General features: G+C 42.0%; 1 protein-coding gene across 1 annotated transcript; it reads right to left on the reverse strand.

Annotated features, from left to right (window-relative positions):
• Window positions 1–523: 523 nt before the first annotated feature.
• LOC139211010 (rap1 GTPase-GDP dissociation stimulator 1) lies at window positions 524–21,068 on the reverse strand. Its single transcript, XM_070841249.1, has 14 exons — window positions 21,056–21,068; window positions 13,897–14,001; window positions 11,748–11,870; window positions 10,947–11,072; window positions 10,516–10,644; window positions 9,997–10,122; window positions 8,584–8,727; window positions 7,850–7,981; window positions 5,950–6,084; window positions 5,459–5,584; window positions 3,407–3,546; window positions 3,138–3,264; window positions 1,841–1,969; window positions 524–651 (listed from the first exon to the last, which is right to left on the reverse strand). The coding sequence occupies exons 1-14, from the start codon at window positions 21,066–21,068 to the stop codon at window positions 524–526; spliced, it is 1,683 nt and encodes a 560-aa protein (XP_070697350.1).
• Window positions 21,069–22,974: the final 1,906 nt, after the last annotated feature.

A 22,974-nucleotide genomic window follows, 5' to 3' on the forward strand; every position in this document is an offset into this window, starting at 1 on the left:
TCTGTAGAAAACATATTTACATATGTAATAACTATAGTTTACCTTCAAGTGAAACTAGGAAATGTTATATTGAGAGGAGGTCCAGCTGATTTTCATTTGTGGTTAACAATTTTCATTCAACTGCAGCTCAGAACATGATGTTACAATTAATACGGTCATGTGACTAATGCAGTCAGGGGATTAATACAGTCATGGGTTGCAGAGAAGATGTATTGCTGAGCGTACTTCAGTGTGAACAGTCTGCTGGTAATGGTGTTCTTCATGGTTCATGTAGTAGGCTGTATGCAGTCCATAGTGTCTGAGCAGGTAGGCAGCAGTATGTTAGTACACTATTCCAAACACAGCCTTAATCTTGCTTGTCTTTAATCAGTTAATTATTGCCACCTGTTTTAGGTGACATTTTAGAAGCCAATTGAAAATCTAGTAGAACATGTGCAGTAAGATCATTTGAATTAAACTACGTCGTTGAGTAAAATGGATAACTCCATTTAGCAGATGAGGTCCTTTATTGCTGCATGCTGGTTTAGCTGGTGTCACCCAGAATGGCCAGTATGGAGCTGGCTTGCGAGGCCAGTTTACTGCTGCTATGATCTGTCAGTTTACTGAGGCTTTCCTTCAGATTCACAGAGTTCAACTCCTCCTTCATCACACCTAGAGCAGACGAGGATGGAAAGAAAGGAGATACGTGAGACCCGATGCAACTAATAGAGGAGGTTGAAATGTCTATACAAGATGGATTCACGCCATTCTCTGAACATACGTGTGTGTTATGTGAATGTGTGATAGAAATGCTGGTGTCTTAGTAGCCTCAATACCACAATATGTGTCTTTCTGACCATTTTACAAATAGTTCTTGTGGTACTACATAGCTGCATGGACATGGGAGCAAATTACAGTTTTTCTATCATATAGAGTATGGTCATCAGCAACAGTAATTCTCAACATAGCTCTGCCCAGCTTGATCCTAGCCACCCAGAATGTGTTTACAAAGTGTGTAAACCTTCATGTAAAGTATACAAAAAGTGATATAATATATATTATACACGGTTGCCCATAAAGTTGGAATAATTGTTCAATATCCCCAGTTTAGTTAAAGCCTGAATCCACAGTCTGCAAAGGTTCATTGTGGTTTAAGTTTCACTGTGACATGTTTGGAAGAGTTTGATCAATAAAGTTGAGAAGATATAAACTTTATTTATCAAGAATAAATCACATTGTCACAAGCATTTCATGAGAAGAGGTGAAAAACATTTGATTCCAACTTTATGGGCAACAGCGTATATTGATGAAATATATATTATACCATTCATATTAATCCTTTGGCCCCTCTGACTCCTGGTGTTAAGAAAGTCACTTAGCTTTTTCAAGAGGCTTCAAAACAATGAAAGATGTGATGGTGGGCATTAGTGGGCATGTGTGCAGTTGAAGACAGCTGTCCACTAGAATGACCTCTGATGGTTTTATTGTGTGGTGCACCCTGTTTGAGCCTCTGTGGTGCTAGAAAACAGGTCTAAAAGAACTGTTCAGCTGCTGATGGCCAGCACGGACTTCCAGTCCAAACATTCAGCAAGATGAGAAATCTGCAGTGTCACCCTACTTAGGTTGTTACTTAATAATTAATGTCCCTTACCTGCTGTGTATTCTTTGATGATTTGTGATTTTCAGCTGTAAGCTGAAGGGCACGGGAGGTTAATGTGCTACCACTGCAGATGGCACAGATGTTGTGTCTGTTGTGTTCTGGTGAGCCTGTTTTTACAGTTTTTCTCACACTCTAAAGCACCTGGAAACTTGCAGTTGAACAGAATTTCTGTGAATGTGTGTTGTAAAAGCAAGCACATACTGGAGTTAGCCAGGCTGCAGATGAGACCTAAAGCACTGAACTTCACTTCGACTGCCCCTAGAGGATCCTCTAACATCTTCTTCAGCATGGGTAACAGCTCGGCATCCCTTAACGAATCCTTCATAGACTCTGTAGTGGTCACACACACAAACGTATTGGGAAACACAGATGAAAAGCATTAATATACTTGATTTCATTCAAATTGTGAAGGTGTCATATCATAGACCGTAACTGGTTTGTCAACTATCTTTAATAAACTAGTTTGTAGTTAGAAGTGGTTAGTCCTGTTTATTCCTTGTGTAACACCAATTCCAATTCAATGGTGGGCTTTATACATGTTTCAATGTGTTCATTTTCAGTCTTGGGCCGATAATAAGCCCTGGTGTCCCTGAGGTTTAGCTTTCCAACCACTGTGGTGCTGATTACTGCTCACACACAAAGCTGGTCTGTCTCCCTCTCAACAGCTAAATTAGATCAAATCAAACAGGTTACATACAACTTGCCTGACTTGTTTTTTGGCCTCAAACACATATCAACATCAGTTTGCCCTTGTGAATTGTATGCATGTTACAGAAAACTTCAAATATGATTTAGAATTGACTTTCTTCCAGATTCATATTTCGGTATACACATAATGGGCTGTGCGAAGCATGTGGAGTTAAACACAAATTAAACAGCAGGATTTGGCAGTTCAGTGAGATGAAAGTAAAGTCAGGAAAAACAACAGCATGTATGTTAGAATATAACAAGAGCACATGACAGAGATACCATTGAAATCCCACAGCCATGAAAAGTGTTTGAGCCAAACGAACCAGTGAGGACCAGAAAAAGGCAGGTAACACTAGGCTGTTCCTGAGAGTACAGACTCAGATCTCAACAAGCCCATGAATGATAAAACAAGAGCGCAAGAGCGGCCACAGCTTGAGAAGAGCAGTGTTCCAAGTTTCCCTTTATGAGAGAATACTGTCAACTATTTACATATTCAGTATCTGAACAAGAAATGGAGATGATAGATCATAGCAAGACCACCAACACAGCTTAGTTACAAATTCGCAATTTTGAATTTCCTGCACCTTTAAACATGTAAATGTTATGTTCATTGTGTTTTTGTGGGTTTTTTTTAAAAAAAAAAGGAATTGATTGAAAACTTGTACAAAGTCAGTTTAAAGCGAAATGCATAGAAATGAAAATAATGTTGCTTAGAGAATAAAAATGTGCACCTTAACAGTTAAAGGTGTGGTCCTTTGACATGAGGGGGTCTACAGAGTAGCTTTGGGAGCACATATTTTGACTTTACCTATGTCAATGGCAGATGCTATTGCCAGGGCAACCAGCGCCTCATTCTGCATGATGACATGTTCACTTGTCGCCATGGACATAAGGTGCCGAACCCCATCTGCTTTGGCTACAGCATGGACGACTTCCTGTCAGAGAGAGGAAATCAGCCCATCACACATGTTCAGTATATGTCTGTGTGCATACACACTTGCTGTCATTGATTTTAACTTCCAAACGTACACGATTCCCCAAACTCACTAACTTTTACATCATAATGAACAGACTCACAGGGCTGCGGCTGTGTCTGATAAGGGCAGCCAACAGGCGGCTGGCTTCCCCTCGGACACCCGCGTGGTCTTTGGCTTCACACCACTCCATGACCCGAGCCAGCAGCACACCGTCCCTTCCAAGTACCAAGGCTGCCTCCTCTGACACACACAGCACAACAGAAAAAGGACAAAAAAGGCAAAAATGTTTAAAGAGGTGTTAAATCAAAAACAACAAGGAAATATGGCCACAGGTCGAGACTGAGTTGTACAGATGACAAAAATGAGTCTTACCACGAGGGCTGAGACGGTCAAATGTTTGATAAAGGAAATATACGAGAATTAAATAGATTTATCCTGGGACCATGAATGTGCTCAGCAAACACTTTGGAATGGACAAAACAAGACATTTGAAGACATTTTCACTATTTTCTGGCAAACAAAAGGCCCTGTGTAAATGAAGACTGTAAATTATGCACAATGAATGAATAAATGAATAAAAAAGATAACACTTCTAACTGTCACTAATAGCCTATAGTTTATAGGCCCCTGGGGTCTGCAGGGTTACAGGGCATTCTCCCCAACTGGCCAGCGCTCTGTGGAGGGTCAGGGTGTGACCACGCACAAGTCCAATTAACAAATGGAGGAATGATGAACTATTAAAAGGTTAGATCTAACATCAAGAGAGAAACGGAGGGATTAATAAAGGAAGAATGATGGTAATAATGATAATCATAATGAGGTCAAGGTTCAGTGCTCATTTATTACTGCACAGGCTTGCACAATGAAATGATCCTTCTCTCTACCCAAATACAGTATACTGTGATGGAGTGCAGAGATGAGTTGAGGAGCCTTATATGGTGGTATGACAGCAGGTACTTGAGTATATCTTGTCAGATGACAGCAGGGTGAACAGGCTGTTGCTGGGGTGGGTTTTGTATTTTAATATCCTCTGGGTTTTAAACAGACACCTCAGCGATATCACTGATGCTCGGTAGATGGGGGCCAATGATGTTGGGTGCTGTTTTAATCAGCTGGTGCAGAGCCCTCCTGCCCTAGGCCATGCACATCCTATATTTGTTTGTTATGTTTCCAGTCATGTTTCGAGTCCTCTGTAAAAGTTAATAAGAACTTGGCAAGTTTTCTTTGAAGAGAAATGTTGCCACTTTTGATGTGGATGTCCAATCAGTGTTGATGGTAAATGTAGTCAATTAAAGAAGTAAAAATCACAGAGAAAACTGAGTTCACATGTTGCAAAATTTGAAAATGAATATAATTTTAAAAAATATATAATTTGAAAATGATTAAACCCCATTCAAGATTAATGGTAAACATTGCAGCTATTTCAAAGGGTCATTTACAGGGTAAAGGAGTGGAACCCCGTGATCAGTCTGCTCTACCTCTGAGCCACAGCCACCACAACTTGTTTGTGTCCGCAGACACTACTGACAAGAGAGCTGAGTGGAGAGGATTTGGGAGTGTCAGAAGCTCATGGGTGACGTATCCTGGCACATGTAGGCACAGAAACATTTCTTAGCTTTCTTTGCCAGGGTGGAGATGTGATAGAACCATACAACCTAAAACTGTCCACCTGCTCCACCTCACTGATGTAGACACCGTTCTGCAAGGTTGTTGAGTTCCTTGAATTGTCGTTGTTGATTGTGGTCCTATGGTGGCGTTATTCACAAACTTTACAACAGAGCTCTCTCCAATTGGTGTGCAGCAAAGCAGGCCTGGGCACCTCTTATATCAATTACATCTATTTATGTTTTCATGCTAATCTGTTCTTGGCTAAAACATGTAAAATGATGCTTCAAGGGATGACGTCTGAACTAACCAATCAACAACCAGAGTACAATATTGACATCACATTGGTCGAATGATCATCTCAAAATGTCACCTTTACTTCTCTACCACTGCAACAGTAATAGGAGTGAAGAGCACTTTTAAAAAAACAAATAACTTGCTCATCCTTTGAGAGGAAAAGCAATCATGGCAAACTTGTTGTTAATCTGAACTACAGCTAGTTTGATGCATGAATACTGAAAGTCTTTATACTAGCACTTATTCTCACCTTGTCCATCCACCATCATGCGTAGTGTACCGAGCAGTTTGAACTGAACCGGTGGCATATCGGAGCGCAGCAGGGTCTTTATCCTCTCAGTCACACCATCCTCCAGCATCCGCACTTTGTTGGTGGCTGGAAGACACAGAGGTCATACTGATCTCAGCATCTCAGTGTAAGTGGTGTGTGTGTGTGTTTGCATGGACTGTTTTGTATGGTTTATAAGGACAACACATATTTAGGCATATTGATTTAAAAGGCAGAATCTATTTTCAGTTGTTAACGCTGTTTTAAGCCTTTACAAGGACTTCCACAGTTTGGGTGATTTTCCTTGTTTGATGCATGTAACGTATTTGTTTCAGTAGGTTTTTGAAGATGACTCAGTGAGTGTCATGTGATGTGAGCATGTCTGACTGTCCTTTGAAAGGTAAGTTTTCATGCTAAACACTGAAGGAATTGCTTTGGTGTTTGGTCAGTGGAAGCATATCTTTGATCAGTACCAGGAATGGCCAGGTTTCTGAGCGCGCTTAGTCCAGCATGTTGAACAGACACATCTCCTTCATCGACATGCTGCTCCAGCAAGGTCAGGATGTGAGGAACCACACCCAGGTCCAGCATCTTCACACAGTTACTGTCTGACAGAAACACAGCAGGGCAACGAAGACACAATCAAAAGCTGATTCCTGTATCACATTAGATATACTACATCAAATATAGCCTCATGTAATCCCATCAAAAGCACAAATAATGGACTTGTATTGAACTGTATTTTGAAGAAGATGTTGATGTTGAATACAACAATTTGATGTTGAATGATCTTAAGCTGAAGTTCCTCTAATAGCCACTAGGTGCTGACAGCTACATTAACCCACTAGGATTTACTGTGTGCTGAAGTATTTGACACACATGAAATTAATTTGACGCACATTAGATTAAGAATTTGCAAAAATGTTGTAAGTGCAGAGGTCTTTACAGATTTATAGATAGACTTTGGGTGGCTGTGGGTCAGAGGTAGAATGGGTCGCCCATCAATCGGAAGGTCGCTGGGTCGGCCCCCGGCTCCAATGAGTCAGCGTGTCCAAGTGTCCTTGGGCAAGACACTGAACCCCAACCTGCTCCTGAAGCAGCTTCAGTGTGTGAATGAATGAATGATGTGTGAATGGGTGAAAGAGGATGTGATGTAAAAGCGCTATGAGCAGTCAAATACAAATAAAGACCATTTACCATAAGTACATAGAATATTTGCCAGACATGACATTGTTTTAAAGAATTCTAAATGGTCCAGTGTTCGAGTCGAACTATGCTGGGCCATTCATCTGTTTCTCTTTAAATAGAGGAAAGGGTTTCATCCTGGTCTGTTTTTGCTATTCATGTGCTTTGTGTCTGTGTGTGTGTGGATAGTACACCGTCATATCCAACAAGCCCCTGATGTGATGTTTGGATCTGAATGGAACAGTTTGATCATCCAGTGTCAGGAGGGGGAGACAAACTCAGGGTTGATAGTCTGTACAGATCCAACTTCTTTTGTGCTGGATGGATAGTTCTGACAGTTTAACTCTACTGACATCTAAATAGCCAATCAATTCATTTAGACGAGTTAACGTCCAGCTGACAGACTACACAGGCCGTCACCTAATGAATGCATTCTGGTTTCCACTAACTCTTGAGGGAGATATCAACTGTAGCAGCAGCTAACTGTGTCTCCACTATTTGGAGCTGAGCAGGCAGTGTACAGTGGGTTTTCCACTGAAAAGAGGCTAAATGTCTGGACTGGCGCCACTGATTATAAAATAATATTAGTGTGATGGTGGAATATACCATTTCAAGTCTGCACGGGGGCTTTTGTTTTAAAACTGACCAGATTCTCGTTGCGATTTGTTTGTCTGACTTCCTGCCCGCCTCATCTGCACTGTGCTAGTTCACAGCTTTGCAAATAGATGTGTTGCGTATCTTTGGTGGAGCGGAGCGCTGGGCTGAGCCGCTCCCGGTGGGTTTTAAAGCATTGATTAGAGTGGGTGTGATCAGCTCCAGCAGCACAGCCAGAACACGACGCAGACGCCCCCAGTGGGTTTTAGCCTTAAGAGACTGAGCCAAAGCAGTACAACTGAAGCAGGGAGAAAAAAAACATCATGGTGATGTGGATTCATCACTATGAGCTCCACTGTTCTAATTACACGTCCTTTGGGCCACTCTTATAACAGAAGTATCATTTAATGTAGAAGTATTGTATAGTTCAGGCTGTTTTTGTTTCATTGAAAGAGAAATGTCTCAGGTGTGGTGTTGCGTGCTTGCTTATCCCAGATCAGTTCAGCATAGATGGCATGGAAGGCTTTCAGGGAAGGTCCCTTCACCATCCTGTGGGCTCCTTACAGTCTTTGTCCTTCCTGACTAATATCTCACCATTCCTGGCGAAGTTGGCGATGGCCAAGGCTCCGGACAGCTGCAGCTGGGTGTTGGAGCTCTGCAGCCACGACAGGACATCCTGATACACCCGACCCGAGCCCTCACCAAAACACTTCTGCATAGACTCATCTGACACACACACACACACACACACACACACACACACAAACACTTTTGAACAAACAGCACATTATTTATTCAAACAAACAGTGCTGACATTACCATCCCTGTGCAATAACATTTTGCTGCATCTTACTAGGGTTAACAAATTATTAATAAAACAAGCGTGATACACAGACAACAGAAAATTCTGCTTTCAGACACACAACACACAGAGACACTGAATGGTCTGTCCTCTGTCTGTCACACGCAAAGGTCAGACCATCTAGGTAAATAAAGCCGAAAGGAGTCATTGTACTGTGAACAAGCTGCTTGGTTGGCTGGGTATGTCATGGCAGCTAGTCAACACCACATTTATGGCATTCTGTCTGAATGCAATGATTAAACACAGGACAGGACAGCAGCTGGTGACATTTTAATATGCACACTAAACTGCATGCATCAAATCTGATTACCTACATCAGACCAGTCACATCACATTCTGCACATTCAGTGATGAAATGCGCAGCAGTTCGTTTGACTTGAAGGAAGGTCTTAGAGACATAAAGAAAGGCAAATAAGGAAATGAATACTGGAAAACACACCCAGAGATGTGAACCTGCATCACTCACCTCCTAAAAGCAGGGACACAATGAGGTTGGAGGCAATCTTAATGCTGCAGAGGTCGTGGGGGTCAGAACCTCCCTGCAGACTCCAAATCATCTCTGATAAAGCTTCTGGTACTCCGGACTCTGCAAACTGCAGCTTCAGTGTATCTGGTGGCACAGCATAACCAGGTAAGCTTTACTGACTGAGGTACTTAACCATTATCAACCACTAACATTGTCTTCCAATAAATATACAACACTATTAAACAAAAGCATTGTTTCATGGTGGGAAAATTAACATTATACCAGTAAAGTCATTTTTCTCTCTCGCAATTTTTCAGTTTTGCTGATACAACCACAGAACACTTGACTTAAAAAAGCAAGGATGCTAAAGCTGGATTGGTTATGTATGGTTGTACATGTATATAAGGTAACTCTGTGGAAATAGTCTCATCATAGTGAGCATTTGGCATAATACACCCCCTGCACAACGGTGTAAGGCCGATAGTACGGCAGTGTCAGCCTGGCTTACCTAATTATTCTCATTTTAGTCTCCTCCTTTGTGTATTGTAATCAGACACAAACAGCTGCACTGTGAGCCACTTACGGCCTCTGACGCTTAATTAAAGAAAAGTTAATATATAGTATATCATTGAGTTAGTCAACATATTGTATGACTGTTCCCTTCACTGAACCTATTCTTTTATCCTTTTGTTTTTTCTTGGCTACATTTGAGAAATGTACTGCATATATGCAGTCCTGTATTTAGAACATGACAATAGGGATGGAGTCTTGAATTGGCTTATGTGAAAGTTCATATTGTTCTGAAATAGTACATTTGATGGAAACTCAGTACACTGTATTAACTGTTTATGGATTAAATAATCAGACAGAAATGTTTGCTACTAGCTTCTATCAACCCATTAGGATCCAGTTTCAGTTTATAACACGATATATTACATCACACTCTACAAAGCTTTCCCACCAAGCTTTGTAATTCCTTTTTGTCTGTATAGATTTTTTTCCTTCTCTTTCCTTTCTCTTCTTTTTTAAAAAAAAAAAGATTTCTCTCTCTTTTTTGTGCTTTTCTGTTTCTTTTTCTGTGTCCACAGGCTATGTTTTTGTGCTGTGTGTTTAATATGCACACTATATCCTACAAATTGAGATATTTTACTTACAATAATTTTGTCTCTGTATACAGGATTTGCTGACTTTTATGTTATTCTTCCAAAATGTGATAAATAATTTGTCTTAAAATTCAAATACAAGACGCAAAAGTCATGTAAAAATCCAGTGCTTCCATAAATCAGTTCTGGTCATTGATTTATAGGCTGTCTATAATAAACCTGTGGAACGCTGAGGCCGAATGGTTTTTTGTTCAGGCAGTGTGGCAGTGTCTTTCCTTGCCTCGTCCCTGAAACACCCTGCTGGTCTTACCTCTCTCGCCCAGTGAACCCAGTATTTCGAGGATAACATGTCGGCGTTCAGCATCAGGTGCCCGTTTCAGCTGAAATATCAGTACATCTGCCACGTCACACTCTGTAAGGGCATCTCGCGCAGAGTCTGTAAACATAGGGGTCAATAACTATAGACAGTGATGGAGGTAACTACTTATCCTGACTGCCAGTTTAAATCATCATACACCTGAAATCTACAGCTAATTTAATACAGCAGCTTTTTGAAATGGTGAACTTTCCACTGTCTTCTTGATGAGGGTTTTTGTGCCAGCATTCACGGTGCCTCTCTACTTAAGCAATAAGTAAGCAGTAAGCAATTAAGGGTGGTTTCTATGTTACTGCCAGTGGAAACCCAGAGGGGCACAGTGAGAACATAAAAACACAAACATAAAAGGGCAACCCTGTAGCAGTGGAGACACGTCTAAATACTGTAATGTGATTAAAAGCACAGCTAATTAGTAATGAATTACCATAATATATACATTTTCTAAATAATCACCCATGTCAGCCAGGTTACAGAGGGCCAGCAGGCAGACGTTGACCAGGGGGTCGTTCTCTGGATACTCCCTTATTATGGACACCAGTCTGGGGATGACACCACTCTCGACTAACTGGTCCTGTTGGTATGCTGAGTGGAAGGCCAGACCACGAAAGGTGAAGTGATCGAGGACAAAGAGGCAGATATGACACATTATTTCAGCATTTCTTGTTTGTTTTTAATGTTGTATTTGGTGTGCATTGTAACTTCAATGTCAGTGTTTCGTTTCAATATCATGCCTCACTGATTTGCTGTTATATATACATCATAATATATATATATACGTCAGAGTTTTTTCACAAAGTACCTATTTAAAACTACAGACTAGCTTGCTGTCACACCAGTCATCAGTGAACCCTACTGACTGAGCCAGTACTGTCAGATCAACTCACAGTTGTCAAAGCAGATGCGCCCGATGGCCCTGCCGGTGTTCAGCAGCATCTCCTGGTCATTGCTGTTCAGATGGGGAACCAGCTCCTTCACCAGGCCTGCCTCAATGCAGGGCTCCCTTACTGCAGCTGCAACACGCACAAGGACAAAATCTATTCTCCTGAACTCTGACATTTCCTTAAATGTCCCCTTAAAGAAAAGTATAAATCTCTTGAGGCTCTGCTGTTCCTGTGATCACTCCCAACTCTGACAGAGAGTGGCACTATGGTGCCATGCCACATCAGTGCCCCACAGCGTGGGGATAACATGTTGTCACCACTAGTTTGCAGTGCTTTAGTCACGCCACAGTACAGCCTATGATGCTTAAAATGAGAGAAACCAAACCCTTAAAATTCTACTGTGTCGTTTGTCATTTTACATACATACATTCAAGTGTGTGCGGTATGTGATAATGGTGCCAGTAACCTTGTGGAACAGTTACTCAGTGAGCAAAGAAGAAAGAAGTATTAGTGATATATTTTCACAGTGTGTCAGCCACACAACATTTAGACAGCATGGGTGAGAACTCTGTAAAGTGCTTTGCCTTTGTCAACAATGCTGGGGTGATGCAGAGCTGTGGAGAAAGATCTAATGGCTGCCGACCACATATCACACTGGTATACTGGTGTAGTAATCATCCAAAACATTCAGAATAATAATTCTCTGGTTGTAATTTGTTATGATTTGTAGCTGAAACATTGCAAATCTTATCTTTATGTTACCCATGAACATAACAGCAGGGAGCGGCTGAAGCAGTATCCTACCTTCTCGGGCCATCTCTGCCACCACCAGAGCCACCTGGCAGCTCAGGCTTTGTTTACTGCGTAAGGCCTGAGCCAGTGAGGGTAGAATCCCACTTCTGGCGACCTCAACAGCAGCATCTTTCTCTGCGGACACACAAACCGATTTCTTCAGAATCAATGCGATAGCTGGATATCCAATTACAGCATACAGTATGTGAATACTGTAAAGCCTGGATGTGACTTCAAGTCAAACAGTATGTGACTCAGACTGGCATTAAAAAAGGGCACAACCATAGACTGTCACAGGCCTCCTGACATTTCCTGACACCCTACACAAAATATTCAATTTCACACAAAATCCAGGTTAATGTAAAACAACCTTTAGCAGGAACTTTGCCACTAAATGTGATGGCCAATTTTACACGTTGGTCACATGACATAAAAAAATCAATCTGCTCAGGTAAGGCTATACCAGTGTCAGATTAAGCTCTTAAAAATCCAGTGGCTTGCCGGTGAGCCAGGGTAGGGTTAGGGTAAATGAAGCATGTATGTTATGATGGTTAGAATAAGGTCTGACTCTTGACAGTCAACCCTAACACTAACCCTAACAAAACAAACTAGAAAATTTCCCATGGAAATTTTGGGAGTGTGCCGGGGTGGTGCATATCCCAGGGGTGTGGATGTTGTGAATGATGAATGGTTGGGAATGAATTTGTGTGTGTGTATTATGTGTCTGTGATCTTAAAAAATTGAAGATCACTGCAATGTGAACTTGCTGCTATGGACTGCTATGGACTGCAGGCAGCAAACCGTTGCCTCCATGTGCCATAATGTTGTGTTCACTGACTCCACAGCATTACCCTTAGTGATCGCTGCTGACAGGAGCGAGCCTGTGATCTGGGACTTTAATCTGTGATCTTCACACTGGCATATGGAAAACCAGTTTTAAAAGCGTTAGGGTCCCAACTCCTAAAATAGCTTTTCATCAATCCACTAATCAGAGCAGAGGAACAAAGTGCTGGAGGTCTGATCAGCCAATCAACATTGGCTGTGTGTATCTGGGCAGAACTGTTGATAACACACAGAGAGCCTGCCGAGGTACCACACGAACAAAACTCAAAAACCATAGGTCATATTGCTGGACAGATTCCTCAATGAGCATCGGAAGAGTTCGTCAAAGATGTAGATTTGTGTGAATAGAGTTAAAAATGACTGAGATATCACAGTTTAAAAAGTCCCACATTTAGGTGTTCGATCAAAGGTTTCAGTGGCAAAATAACATGAGGGTGAATGAGATTGTTGAAGGATCTCTTGTTGCTTTGAGGCTGAAAATTCAAAAGCTGTGTGTGATTGCTTCAGTAGTCCATAGTCTGTGACCGGCACAAATTTTCCTATGTTTTGGTGTGGGAGCAAATTTAATATGAGATTTTTAGACAACTTCAAAACTCCTCTGCATTCTGGTGATGTTATCGCCCACTCTAGCTCTGAACATTTCGCCCTATACACACTTCAAATGAATGGGATAATTTTGCGTTTAGCATAGCACACTATTCCCGATCGACCTGCAACTTTTGATGTTTTTTGTTTTTTTGTTTTGCACAATTCCTGGATTGCACCTGTAAATAAATATCCATCTATGGTCTATGAGTCTGCCTCTACGTAACAGTCTCCTAATGTCTTCCAATATGGAAGAATAATGTGGAAATAGTAACATTATGAACAGAAATTTAAATCAGTGTATTGACTGATTTAAAGAGTGTTTTGGGGTAAAATGTTGAATATAGTTAGTATAGTACACTGTATATAGTATAATTATATAGTGTCTGTGTGATAAACAAATAAATAAATAAAAGGTTTGCAACTCATATTTAGAAATGTCAGCTGCTGTAGTATAGGGGGTCCTGGCAAGGCTTGAGGCTGATAATACAGGCAAGACATACTTGCACAGTGAAAAGGCTGAGCTGCAAATGACAGCATGATGAAAATTAGTGAATAAAATGATGAAATGAGAGAATAAAAACTATTGTGGCCTATTCTGTCTATCTTACATGTTAGTGCCGAGCTGTGTGAGATGGTTTCCTGTGATCTCTGATGGGATGACAAACCCGCATGGATGGATGGATGGAACGTAGGTCTATGTGTGTGTATGGAGGTGAATTACATGACTTACTCTTTTCCAGCAGAGCAGCCAACACTGTGTCCAAATGAGGCTTGAGCTCCTCTTCTATCAGCTCTGTGCTCACAGTGATTGCTTTTAGTGCTTCACTCAAGGAGTCTGCAACACACACCAACAACAAAAGTGAAGATCATACCAGCTTCAAAAGTCATCCTTATCCCATCTTAACCCCTTCAAATTCCACTGGCCTGGGTAGGGTTAGGGCATGTTGAAAGGGTTAGGGTTGGCTGGAATGTTGGAAGGTTGATATAGACATACATGGAAATTAAATCAAATTAAATCAGCAACACCAAAGAGTAAATCACTTTGGCCCATATTTTATTTCTTGGATCAGATATATACTCTTCACCGCTGGCATCAGTTCACACTAACAGTATCTGAATATTTTCTGCTGTGTAAAGCGGTGGTCTTTAAGCCCCCTGCTCTTCAATCTTCCTATAGAACCCCTTGCCATTACTCTTAGAGCTGACAAGGAGATTGCAGGTATAACTAGAGATAGTGTAACTCATAAACTATCACTATATGCTGATGATATCCTTCTGTATAATTCCAACCCTGACGAATCCCTCCCCAACCTTTTGGAGACATGACAGAACTTTGGTACATTTTTTGGTTATGAACCTAATTAAAATCTTGCTTTTTCAAGTTAACCAGATGAAAAAAGATAATAATTTTACCCTCTGGTACTAAAACTGAACTGGTAAACTGGTCAATTTAAAGCTTTGGATTCTGACTCAGCTCCCACCCACTGTACTGGTGCTACACAACGCCCACAGCACTGCTGACGCCACACCAATCTGCCTGTCAATCCATTTTACCCACTCTTGTGAACAAGAAATACAAGAAACTCTTTTACATGAGGCAGCAAGTACTCCAAATCCACTGTTTTCCAGAAGTGATGTGGATATTCATGGTCCCCAGAGAATGATCCTAATGAGTTGTGGAGTTAGAGAGTTAGGGTTGGGGTTAACCCATTATTCCTTGACCTAAAATTTGTTGTGACCCCATGACCTTTTACCATTGCCAACAGATCAGGCCAAGAGAGAACAGACTGATCTTTGAATTTCTCCTTAACTGTTAAAAACATGACTAAATGACTTTTCTAACTTGTTTTTCAAATGAAAAATCACATGGAATTTCTTGTTTTTTTTTCATTTAGCTGGAGAACCTTCTAGGACATCCAGCACTTTATTTCTGTAGACAAGATAATAAATGATGAAATTGGCCTTCTTGACTGGTTCTCACTGGGACATTCATTTGTATGCCATCTGCATTAGAATAGTATTAAATATTGTGTTTAGGTGCCCCAAAGCTCTGGAGAACACCACGTCAGACAGACCAAAGAGGAGTAGGATCAACTGTGTCATGTGCTGACCTGTGATCAAGAAGAATTAATATCAAACAATCTCAAGCATCCACCGTAATTAAAAGACCATTCGTTACTTTAATGAAAGCCGTTTTGGTGCAATGAGGTGAATGGAAATTGAAGACTGAGATTTATTACTGTAAGTTATTACTGTAATATGCCAGACTCAGGCATTATGTAATCACATGCATCTAGCCTGGCCTTTTCTTTGACACCCCCACACTTTCCTCACATACCTCCACATACACACACGTTCCCACACATATGCTCTCAGTATATCTTCCCCCTAGAACATAAATGTCTTTCCTCTCTAAGGGTCAGGTCGACTACCTGGGTATTATACTTTGTGTTCCTCACACGGACTCTTTGTCCTGGTCTGAGCTCTTGTTTTTCCTTTGTGTTATGTCTTTTGTTGAACCAGGAAGCTTGTTTCACTTTCAAGTCCTGATCCTTCATTCTGAAAGCCTGGAGGTCAGGCCATCCTGGTTGTAGTTTCTCCTGACTTAAGGGCAAAGGTGTCCTGATGTTACGACCCATCAGCAGCTGTGCAGGGGATGATCCGTATGACAAGGGGCTGCTGGTCGTGTGTGTGAAGTTATAGTCTCTGGTGAAGAATGCAAATTCTACCGAAGAGACGCTGCAACCCACTGCCATGGCCTATCAGGCAACTGTGTTGTCAGTAGTGGTTCTGGTGCATTGTGAGCCTCATGTGCACAGATCATGCAGTTTTTCGCTTTCTGTTTTATTTGTTTGGTCAGACCTTGCCACCATATGGACTCCTGCACTCTAATGTCATATTTTGTCATGCCCTGGTGACCTTCATGTATTTTGTTGACCATCTCCTCCTGCATGGTGACAGGGATGATGGGTCTTCCACCTTTCAGCAGTAGTCCATCTGCAACCAGCAAGTCCTGGTGATACTGCCAGTATGGCTGAAGATCCGTTGGAAGAGCTTTTGTTTTGGCAGGCCATGCTGTTTGCACCATGCTTTCCAGTCTTGCCAATGTCATCTGTTTCCTGTGCAGTCCCGATCTGTGCCAGCCTCCCCTCTGATGCCAGCAAGTGCTCCACTATGTGGTTGATGGACACACACACATCTTCTGCCAGCTGGATGTCTTCTGCTGTGGGTGAAGCTTGAATCTGCGCCCTGGATAGTGCATCTGCTGTAATTAGATTCTTGCCAGTCACATGTTCAATCTTGTATGTGAAACAAAGCACATGCAACCTGTATCTCAGAATGTGAAGTGGCAAGTCATCAAGGGCCCTGCTGCCCAGCAGAGAAATGAGAGGCTTGTGATCTGTTTGTATGAGAAAGTCCACCCTCGACCAGATAGGACTGAAAACGCTCACACGCCCAGGTCAGTGCGGCTCTTTTTCAATTTGGGCGTATCTGTGTTACGTGTACATCATGCAGCGTGAAATTAAGGCAACTGGGTGCCAGTCTCCTGACAGTTGCTTTTGAGACAGAACCCCCGCAGCCCAAAGGAGGAAGTGTCCGTTTGAACCTTTGTCTCTCTGTGTGGGAGAGACATTGACAATGGGTGAGCTCAGTTCATGACGCAGCTCGTCACAAGCACGCTGCTGTGTGCTCCCCCATACCTAGTCAGTGTCTGTCTTGAGCAGTTCTTGTAGTGGCTATGTGAGCTCTGCGACTGAGTAGTTAACCATGCCCACGTACCTTTTCACATCAGAAGCATCTTTGGGTGTGGCCATCTCTTAGCCTTGATTTTTCCTGGGTCCGCCTCAATGCTCTGTGCACTGACGACATGGCCCAGAAACATGACCTTATCCACTGCCAACTGACATTTGTCATTGCTGAGTCTCAGCCCCTCCTTGTGGAGCCGATCCATCACTCAGTGCTGTCAGTGGTCATATTGTTCACGAGTCGATCCGAAGACAAGAATGTCATCAGCATATGACACACGGTTTCTTCTAGCCCCGTCAGTATCTGAGTCAGCCACCTCTGAAAGTGTTTAGGTGCCGACGAAATTCAAAATGGCAGTGTGTAACGTGGCCAACGGAACTGAGTCTGGATGTAGCAGCAGCTGCCGAAATCCAACTGTGGCATCTAGTTTTGCAAAGAATGTTGCCCCTGCGAGCTTGGCCAGGGTTTAGTCAAAAACAGGCAGGATGTGTCACTCTCAGCACACATACTCATTTAAATTAGTGATGTCAGAGCAGATCCTGACTTTTCCTTTTGGCTTTGACGCCACAACCATCCCTGCGCACCAATCTGTTGGTTCTTCGATCGGTTCAATCACTCCCATTTTCTTCATTCTCTCAAGCCCCGTTTTAACTTTGGTATGCAACGGTAGAGGTACACATCGTGGTAGTGACAACGCATAGGACTTGATGTTCGGCTTAATTCTTTACTCCCCTTTTAGGAGGCCCAGCCCTGTGAAGACCTTCTTCCTGCTCCAGCACTGCATCCACTCTGCCTGATCTATAAACAGTGCAGTACAAAATGTCCTTTCTTTTGATTCTGCACCCTTTGACTCTTTCCTAGGCTGTTTTCCCTGTCTGTTTTTCTTTGTTGAACTTTCTCTTGAATTTCAGTAAATCCACATTAGCCTCTTTCAGGTCTGTAATATATTAAATGGTTAATGGTAAATGGTACATGATCTGTATTTGTATTGCGCCTTTCTAGTCATTTCAACTGCTCAAAGCACTTTTACATTCTCATTTACTCATTCACAGTTCAGTGTCTTGCCCAAGGACACTTCAACATGCTGACTCAGAGGAGATGGGGATCAAACCAGGGAACCACAAACCTCCTGATAGATGGACGACCCAATCTACCTCTGAGCCACAACTACCCCAGCAACAACAGGTTGCTGTTTCTTAATTTCTTCATGCCATTCTTATTTGTGATACAGCTTTTTCCAGTATTAATTCACTATCCATCTGCAGTTTCTCTGACAGGTCTTGATGTTGTATGCCTCCCGCTAATCTGTCTCTAATCATTTCATCCAGCAGTGGGCCATACTGACAGTTTTCTGCTAGTTTATACACTGCAGAGAAGAGGGACTAGGCTCATTCCCCTGGCTCTTGGCATCTGTTATTGAAACGAGACCTTTCATAGATCACTCAGTGTTTGCTGATGAAGTATTTATCAAAGGCTTCCTTTACTGCCTTGTATTTCTTCAAATCTTCAGCACTTAACCTTAGTGTGCTCAAAATATCATCAGCTTTATCACCCATAGTGTAAACTAATAGGGAATCCATTTTATTTTTCCCTTGTCAGCGGTAACGTTGAGCAGGCTCTACTGTGTTGTCTTGTAACGCTGCTTTAAGATGCTCCTTGGCCTCCTTGGCCTGGCTAACTAGCTTTATGCTGCACTCAGTTTCTAACTGTAGACAAGCGTAAGCCTTGTTTAGCACCAACCGGCACTCATGTCGCTTGCACGTTGCGTTAATCTATTTGTATATCTCACCCGACAACTTTCCTTTATCATCATGTGCACAATAATGAATTTAATGTGCAGCAATGCTTAAATTATATGTAAAAGTACAAACACACCATGCCAGATACCATGGTCAAACTATAATACTGTGGTAGCCGTTGCCATGGGCAGACATAGAAAGCCAGAATAATGTAAATGTGCTAAATGAATGTGAACTGGAGTTTTGCAGAATTGACTGACAGTGACTTTCTTGATTGGTGACAGTGTTGAATAAACCGATCACAGTAACTTACATCCAATATGATATAACTACACACACACAAACACACACACACACACACGCACGCACGCACACAGACACACACACACACTCACACTGAGGATAGACCTGCAGATGGTAATCACCTCAGCTAATCCCTTGTAAGTCGAATGGAAATAGCCTGAGTGGAGGGGGCTATCAAGCAGATAACCAGCTGCAGCGTTAGGATCCAACCCCCACGTCCCTCTGTGTGTGTGTGACCATGTGTCCATGTGCTTCTGTGTGTATCTGACTAGAGAGCAGCCAGCAATTTACTAATCAGTTCCATCGAGTGCTGCGAAGTATCCCCAGGGTGCTTATTACAGATGCCTCAAGTGCACTGCATGTTTCCACATACTGTATACAAACATACAAGCACATGTACTTGCAATAACATACAGCACATTGACGCAGGGGGGTTCATAATACCAATAACAAATGCACCATCTAATGTAATACAACAGTCGAGCAATAAGTCACATCACTGTGAAGCTTCTGATGTTTAGTGGCTTCAGAAGAGACTGGATTGTCGGCTAAGGGTCTGTCTCAATAGTTCCTGTCCCTCCACTCTGGAGCTAAACACTGCACAAGTGAGACAAATAGCTCGGTGTTCCTACGATTGTCAGGTCTGAGTGTGGCTTTGTGGAGTGGTGCTGTACATGCCTTGCATTAAAATAGTTGGAAATATTTCACATTTTATGCAATGCAAAAAAATACAGAGATGAGGCCATGCTTTACTATTTAGAAACAATACTTTTACAGGTATTTGTGTTTTAGAGACTAATATCTGTGTGACTAGTCATTCTTGTTGGGTTAGTATCTCTATCTGTGTTGGCTTTTCAAGATTCATGTCATCATTATCTACAATCCGGGCTGTGCTGACACCTCCTCTGAGACTGCTGGGAGCCTCATACCTTGTATATGACTTAGTTAATAATGGCAAAAGTTAATTTTAAATAAGAGCTGCTTAAAATGTTCTCAACAGCCAGCAATGCAAAATTGTTTTATTTCATATAATTACAAATGAAAAGTGTTGAGGCCACTTGAGGCCAGCACCACAACTTCCAAGACAAGGCGTGTCATGAGGACGACTGGGCCCCGGGAGATACTTGTGGGAATCTACTAGTGTGTTAAAGTTCAGCTCTGTGATCGTTTTGAGACCACAGTGCAGGTATTTTATTTGCCTATTAAGTTAAATCATAAAATAATTATACTTTTTTCAAAACAAGCATAATTAATACTGTTTTTAGCATTTTAGCAATAAACAGTGACACATGAACACCTGTGACTATTCAGTAATGAGAATGAGGGAGGGAATGTGTGTTGACCATCAAATAACTGAACAGTGCTGTGTGATTCTTGTTCACTCATAATCAGAGCATCTGTCAATGCTGCGTTCACCCGTCGAGTTTGCTGGATTTGCAGAAGTAGTGCGATCTCAATTTTTAAATTAAGATTTTTTTATGCCTTCTGCACTCATTCTAAGATCTGTCTTTTATTTTTGTGCCTTGACTGGACTGCAGTGCAACAGCGGAGGGAGGGGGTGAGGCAAAGGGACCAATGTACAACGTGTGAAACTAAATAAGGGGAGTGCATTTCTTTTGCATGTTCTATAAATATTTCAGTCACTGATGAATTTGCACGATATTCTGTAATAATATATTTGACTTTGTGTATGTGCCCTGTAAGTATAGTTTCATAGATATTCCATGTAGTTATTAGCAAGTTAGAAAAAATGAATTCAAAATGAAATTAGAATTATTAATAATCAAAATTAATCAGTTAATTAAATTAGCTAATTAGCTAACTTGTTAATAAAAGCAAAAGAACAGCATTATGTGTGATATAGCTGGTCTGTCTGTCTGTCTGTCTGTCTGCCTGCCTGCCTGCCTGCCTGTCTGTCTGTCTAGCTAATGTTGTCACACACACAGTCACACATTTTTCCATTGGTGTGTGTGATGCACAAAATCACATAACCATAGCTTGTACTATACGTCATCACTTGTATTAAACCATGTACACACACACACACACACACACACACACACACACACACTAGCAGATGTTAGATATGTAGCTACTCACCGGTGTCTGTCATGGCTGCTGGTCGGCAGATTCTCTGCTGGCTGCCTCACTGCCTCTGCCCGTTCGCACTGTGTGTGTGTGTATGTGTGTGTGTGTGTGTGTGTGTGCGTGTGTGTGTGTGTGTGTGTGTGCGTGCGTGTATGTGTGTGTGTGTGTGTATGTGTTTGGGGGGGACGGGTGGGGGGCGGTGTGCAAATGTGTGTGTTTTTGGCTAGCAGAGGAGCTACCCTCCCTACCCTCTTTTAAGATAAGGTGTGCCCCAACTCTGTCTCTCACTGTGTCTATCTCTTTCTCTGTCCTCCTCGCTCTCGTTCATCCAATCCCATTATCTCTCTTTCTCTCTACACACATATATCTCCCTCCCCCCTCTCTGCTCTCACTGCGCATGCGTTCTCTCTCTCTGCTCATTTGCCCTGAATTCTGTTCTTCTCTCTCCATCTCTCTCTGTCTCTCTTCTTCTCTTTGAAGTCACAGGTTCAAATAAGCTCTATTATATTACTATATAAGATATGTTTAATATATCTATATCTATATCTAAGACCATGATAACAAACAAACAAGAAAGTATTAGAGTAGAACATATTTTTGTGGAGTATAGATCATTAATAACAGTGCAAAAATATTTGAATGAGAGGCAAATTTTTCTCACTTGGTTTTCAAGAAACCTTGAAGCCTCTATTTTCCAGAAAGATTAGCTAGATTAGACCTATATTAGCTCTACCATAGCTGTAGAAAAGTCAGTGTGTGAAGATAGGAAAAACAAAGTATTTAATTGACATAATGAACATTTATGAAGCCTCGCTCATCCAGTGGAAGGGAGGAAAAAGTTCCAAGGTGAACAACCCAGGACCTGAGGGTAGATGCAGTGACCTTGGGTCTAAGGTCCCCACTGACAAACAAACAGGAGAGTGCACAGAGCCCCTGTCCATTTGTTGAGGAACAGCGCTAGGAGGACAATACCCTCAAGACGTGATCCTGAGAGACACCAGGTGACAGATGGAAGGCCACAGTCCATCAAACTTCCATAAACTCGCATCACAAATGGATGTCTTCTAGCTGTGAAGCAGTCAATGCCACCATAGCTAGCTGCAATCACTGCCTGAAACAGTTCTGTAGATGACAAGAGATGAAGGCGTGAAGGGCTGTCACCACATCATGGGGAACAGTGGAGAACAGATCTCAGTGTAAGGAGCAAAGTGATCAAAAGAAACAATTCAAGAAGATTATAGGGGGAAAAAATTGCATTTTAATGGGCTACTGTACAACAGTTATTTCTATGCATCTCTGTGTCCATCTGTTGCGGCCTCACCCCCTGCCTCTGACTCTGGTTCTCTAGCATCTCCTTTCCAGTGAAATTCCCCATCAATCCCTTTTCAGTACTCTCTTTCTCTGTCTCTGTCTCCCTCAGGTGCAGGCTGCCTTTACTCCCTCCTCCATAATACGCTCTAAATCTATTCAAAGCTCATCGGTTGATCAGCTGTGAGGGGGGGTGGGGGAGCGTCAGCTGAGATACAGAGTCATGACAGAAAAGCACATGTCCCCCTGCTGGTGATTGTGATCAGAATAAATACTAGTAAATGAGTGGTTCTGTAGTAGGTTTGAAATGCTACATGTTTAGTTTTTATTTAAACAGACAACCCCTCATTTTTCGTTAATTATTGAACTCTTCTAATCTATTCTCTACACAGTCCTTACATCAAGGTAATACCCATGTAAATCAGTAAATAGCTACCAGCTACCAGCTCAGAAATAAGCAAGATTTGGCATGAGCATGACAGGCCAGATCCACAGTGTTGGTAGATTGGCTACACTGTGCTTCCTAGCCTGTGTAACCCTTACCCCGTAGGCCTGGTGCTGGTAATAATTCGGTGTTCGTCCGGGATGATCTAACATCACTGTCTGGTGAAGTGAATGAGACA

Source organism: Pempheris klunzingeri, chromosome 12 (genome assembly GCF_042242105.1).
Source record: "Pempheris klunzingeri isolate RE-2024b chromosome 12, fPemKlu1.hap1, whole genome shotgun sequence".
In the NCBI taxonomy this organism is placed as follows: domain Eukaryota; kingdom Metazoa; phylum Chordata; class Actinopteri; order Acropomatiformes; family Pempheridae; genus Pempheris; species Pempheris klunzingeri.

Bases quoted from the DNA above. Each gene is read 5' to 3' on its own strand.
- LOC139211010 (XM_070841249.1), bottom strand. The intron at 10,123-10,515 runs GTGATTATTTAG...CTATGTTTACAG, and splicing joins CTGTAACCTGGCTGACATGG to ACTCTGCGCGAGATGCCCTT. The intron at 3,547-5,458 runs GTGAGAATAAGT...TGTGTGTGTCAG, and splicing joins CATGATGGTGGATGGACAAG to AGGAGGCAGCCTTGGTACTT.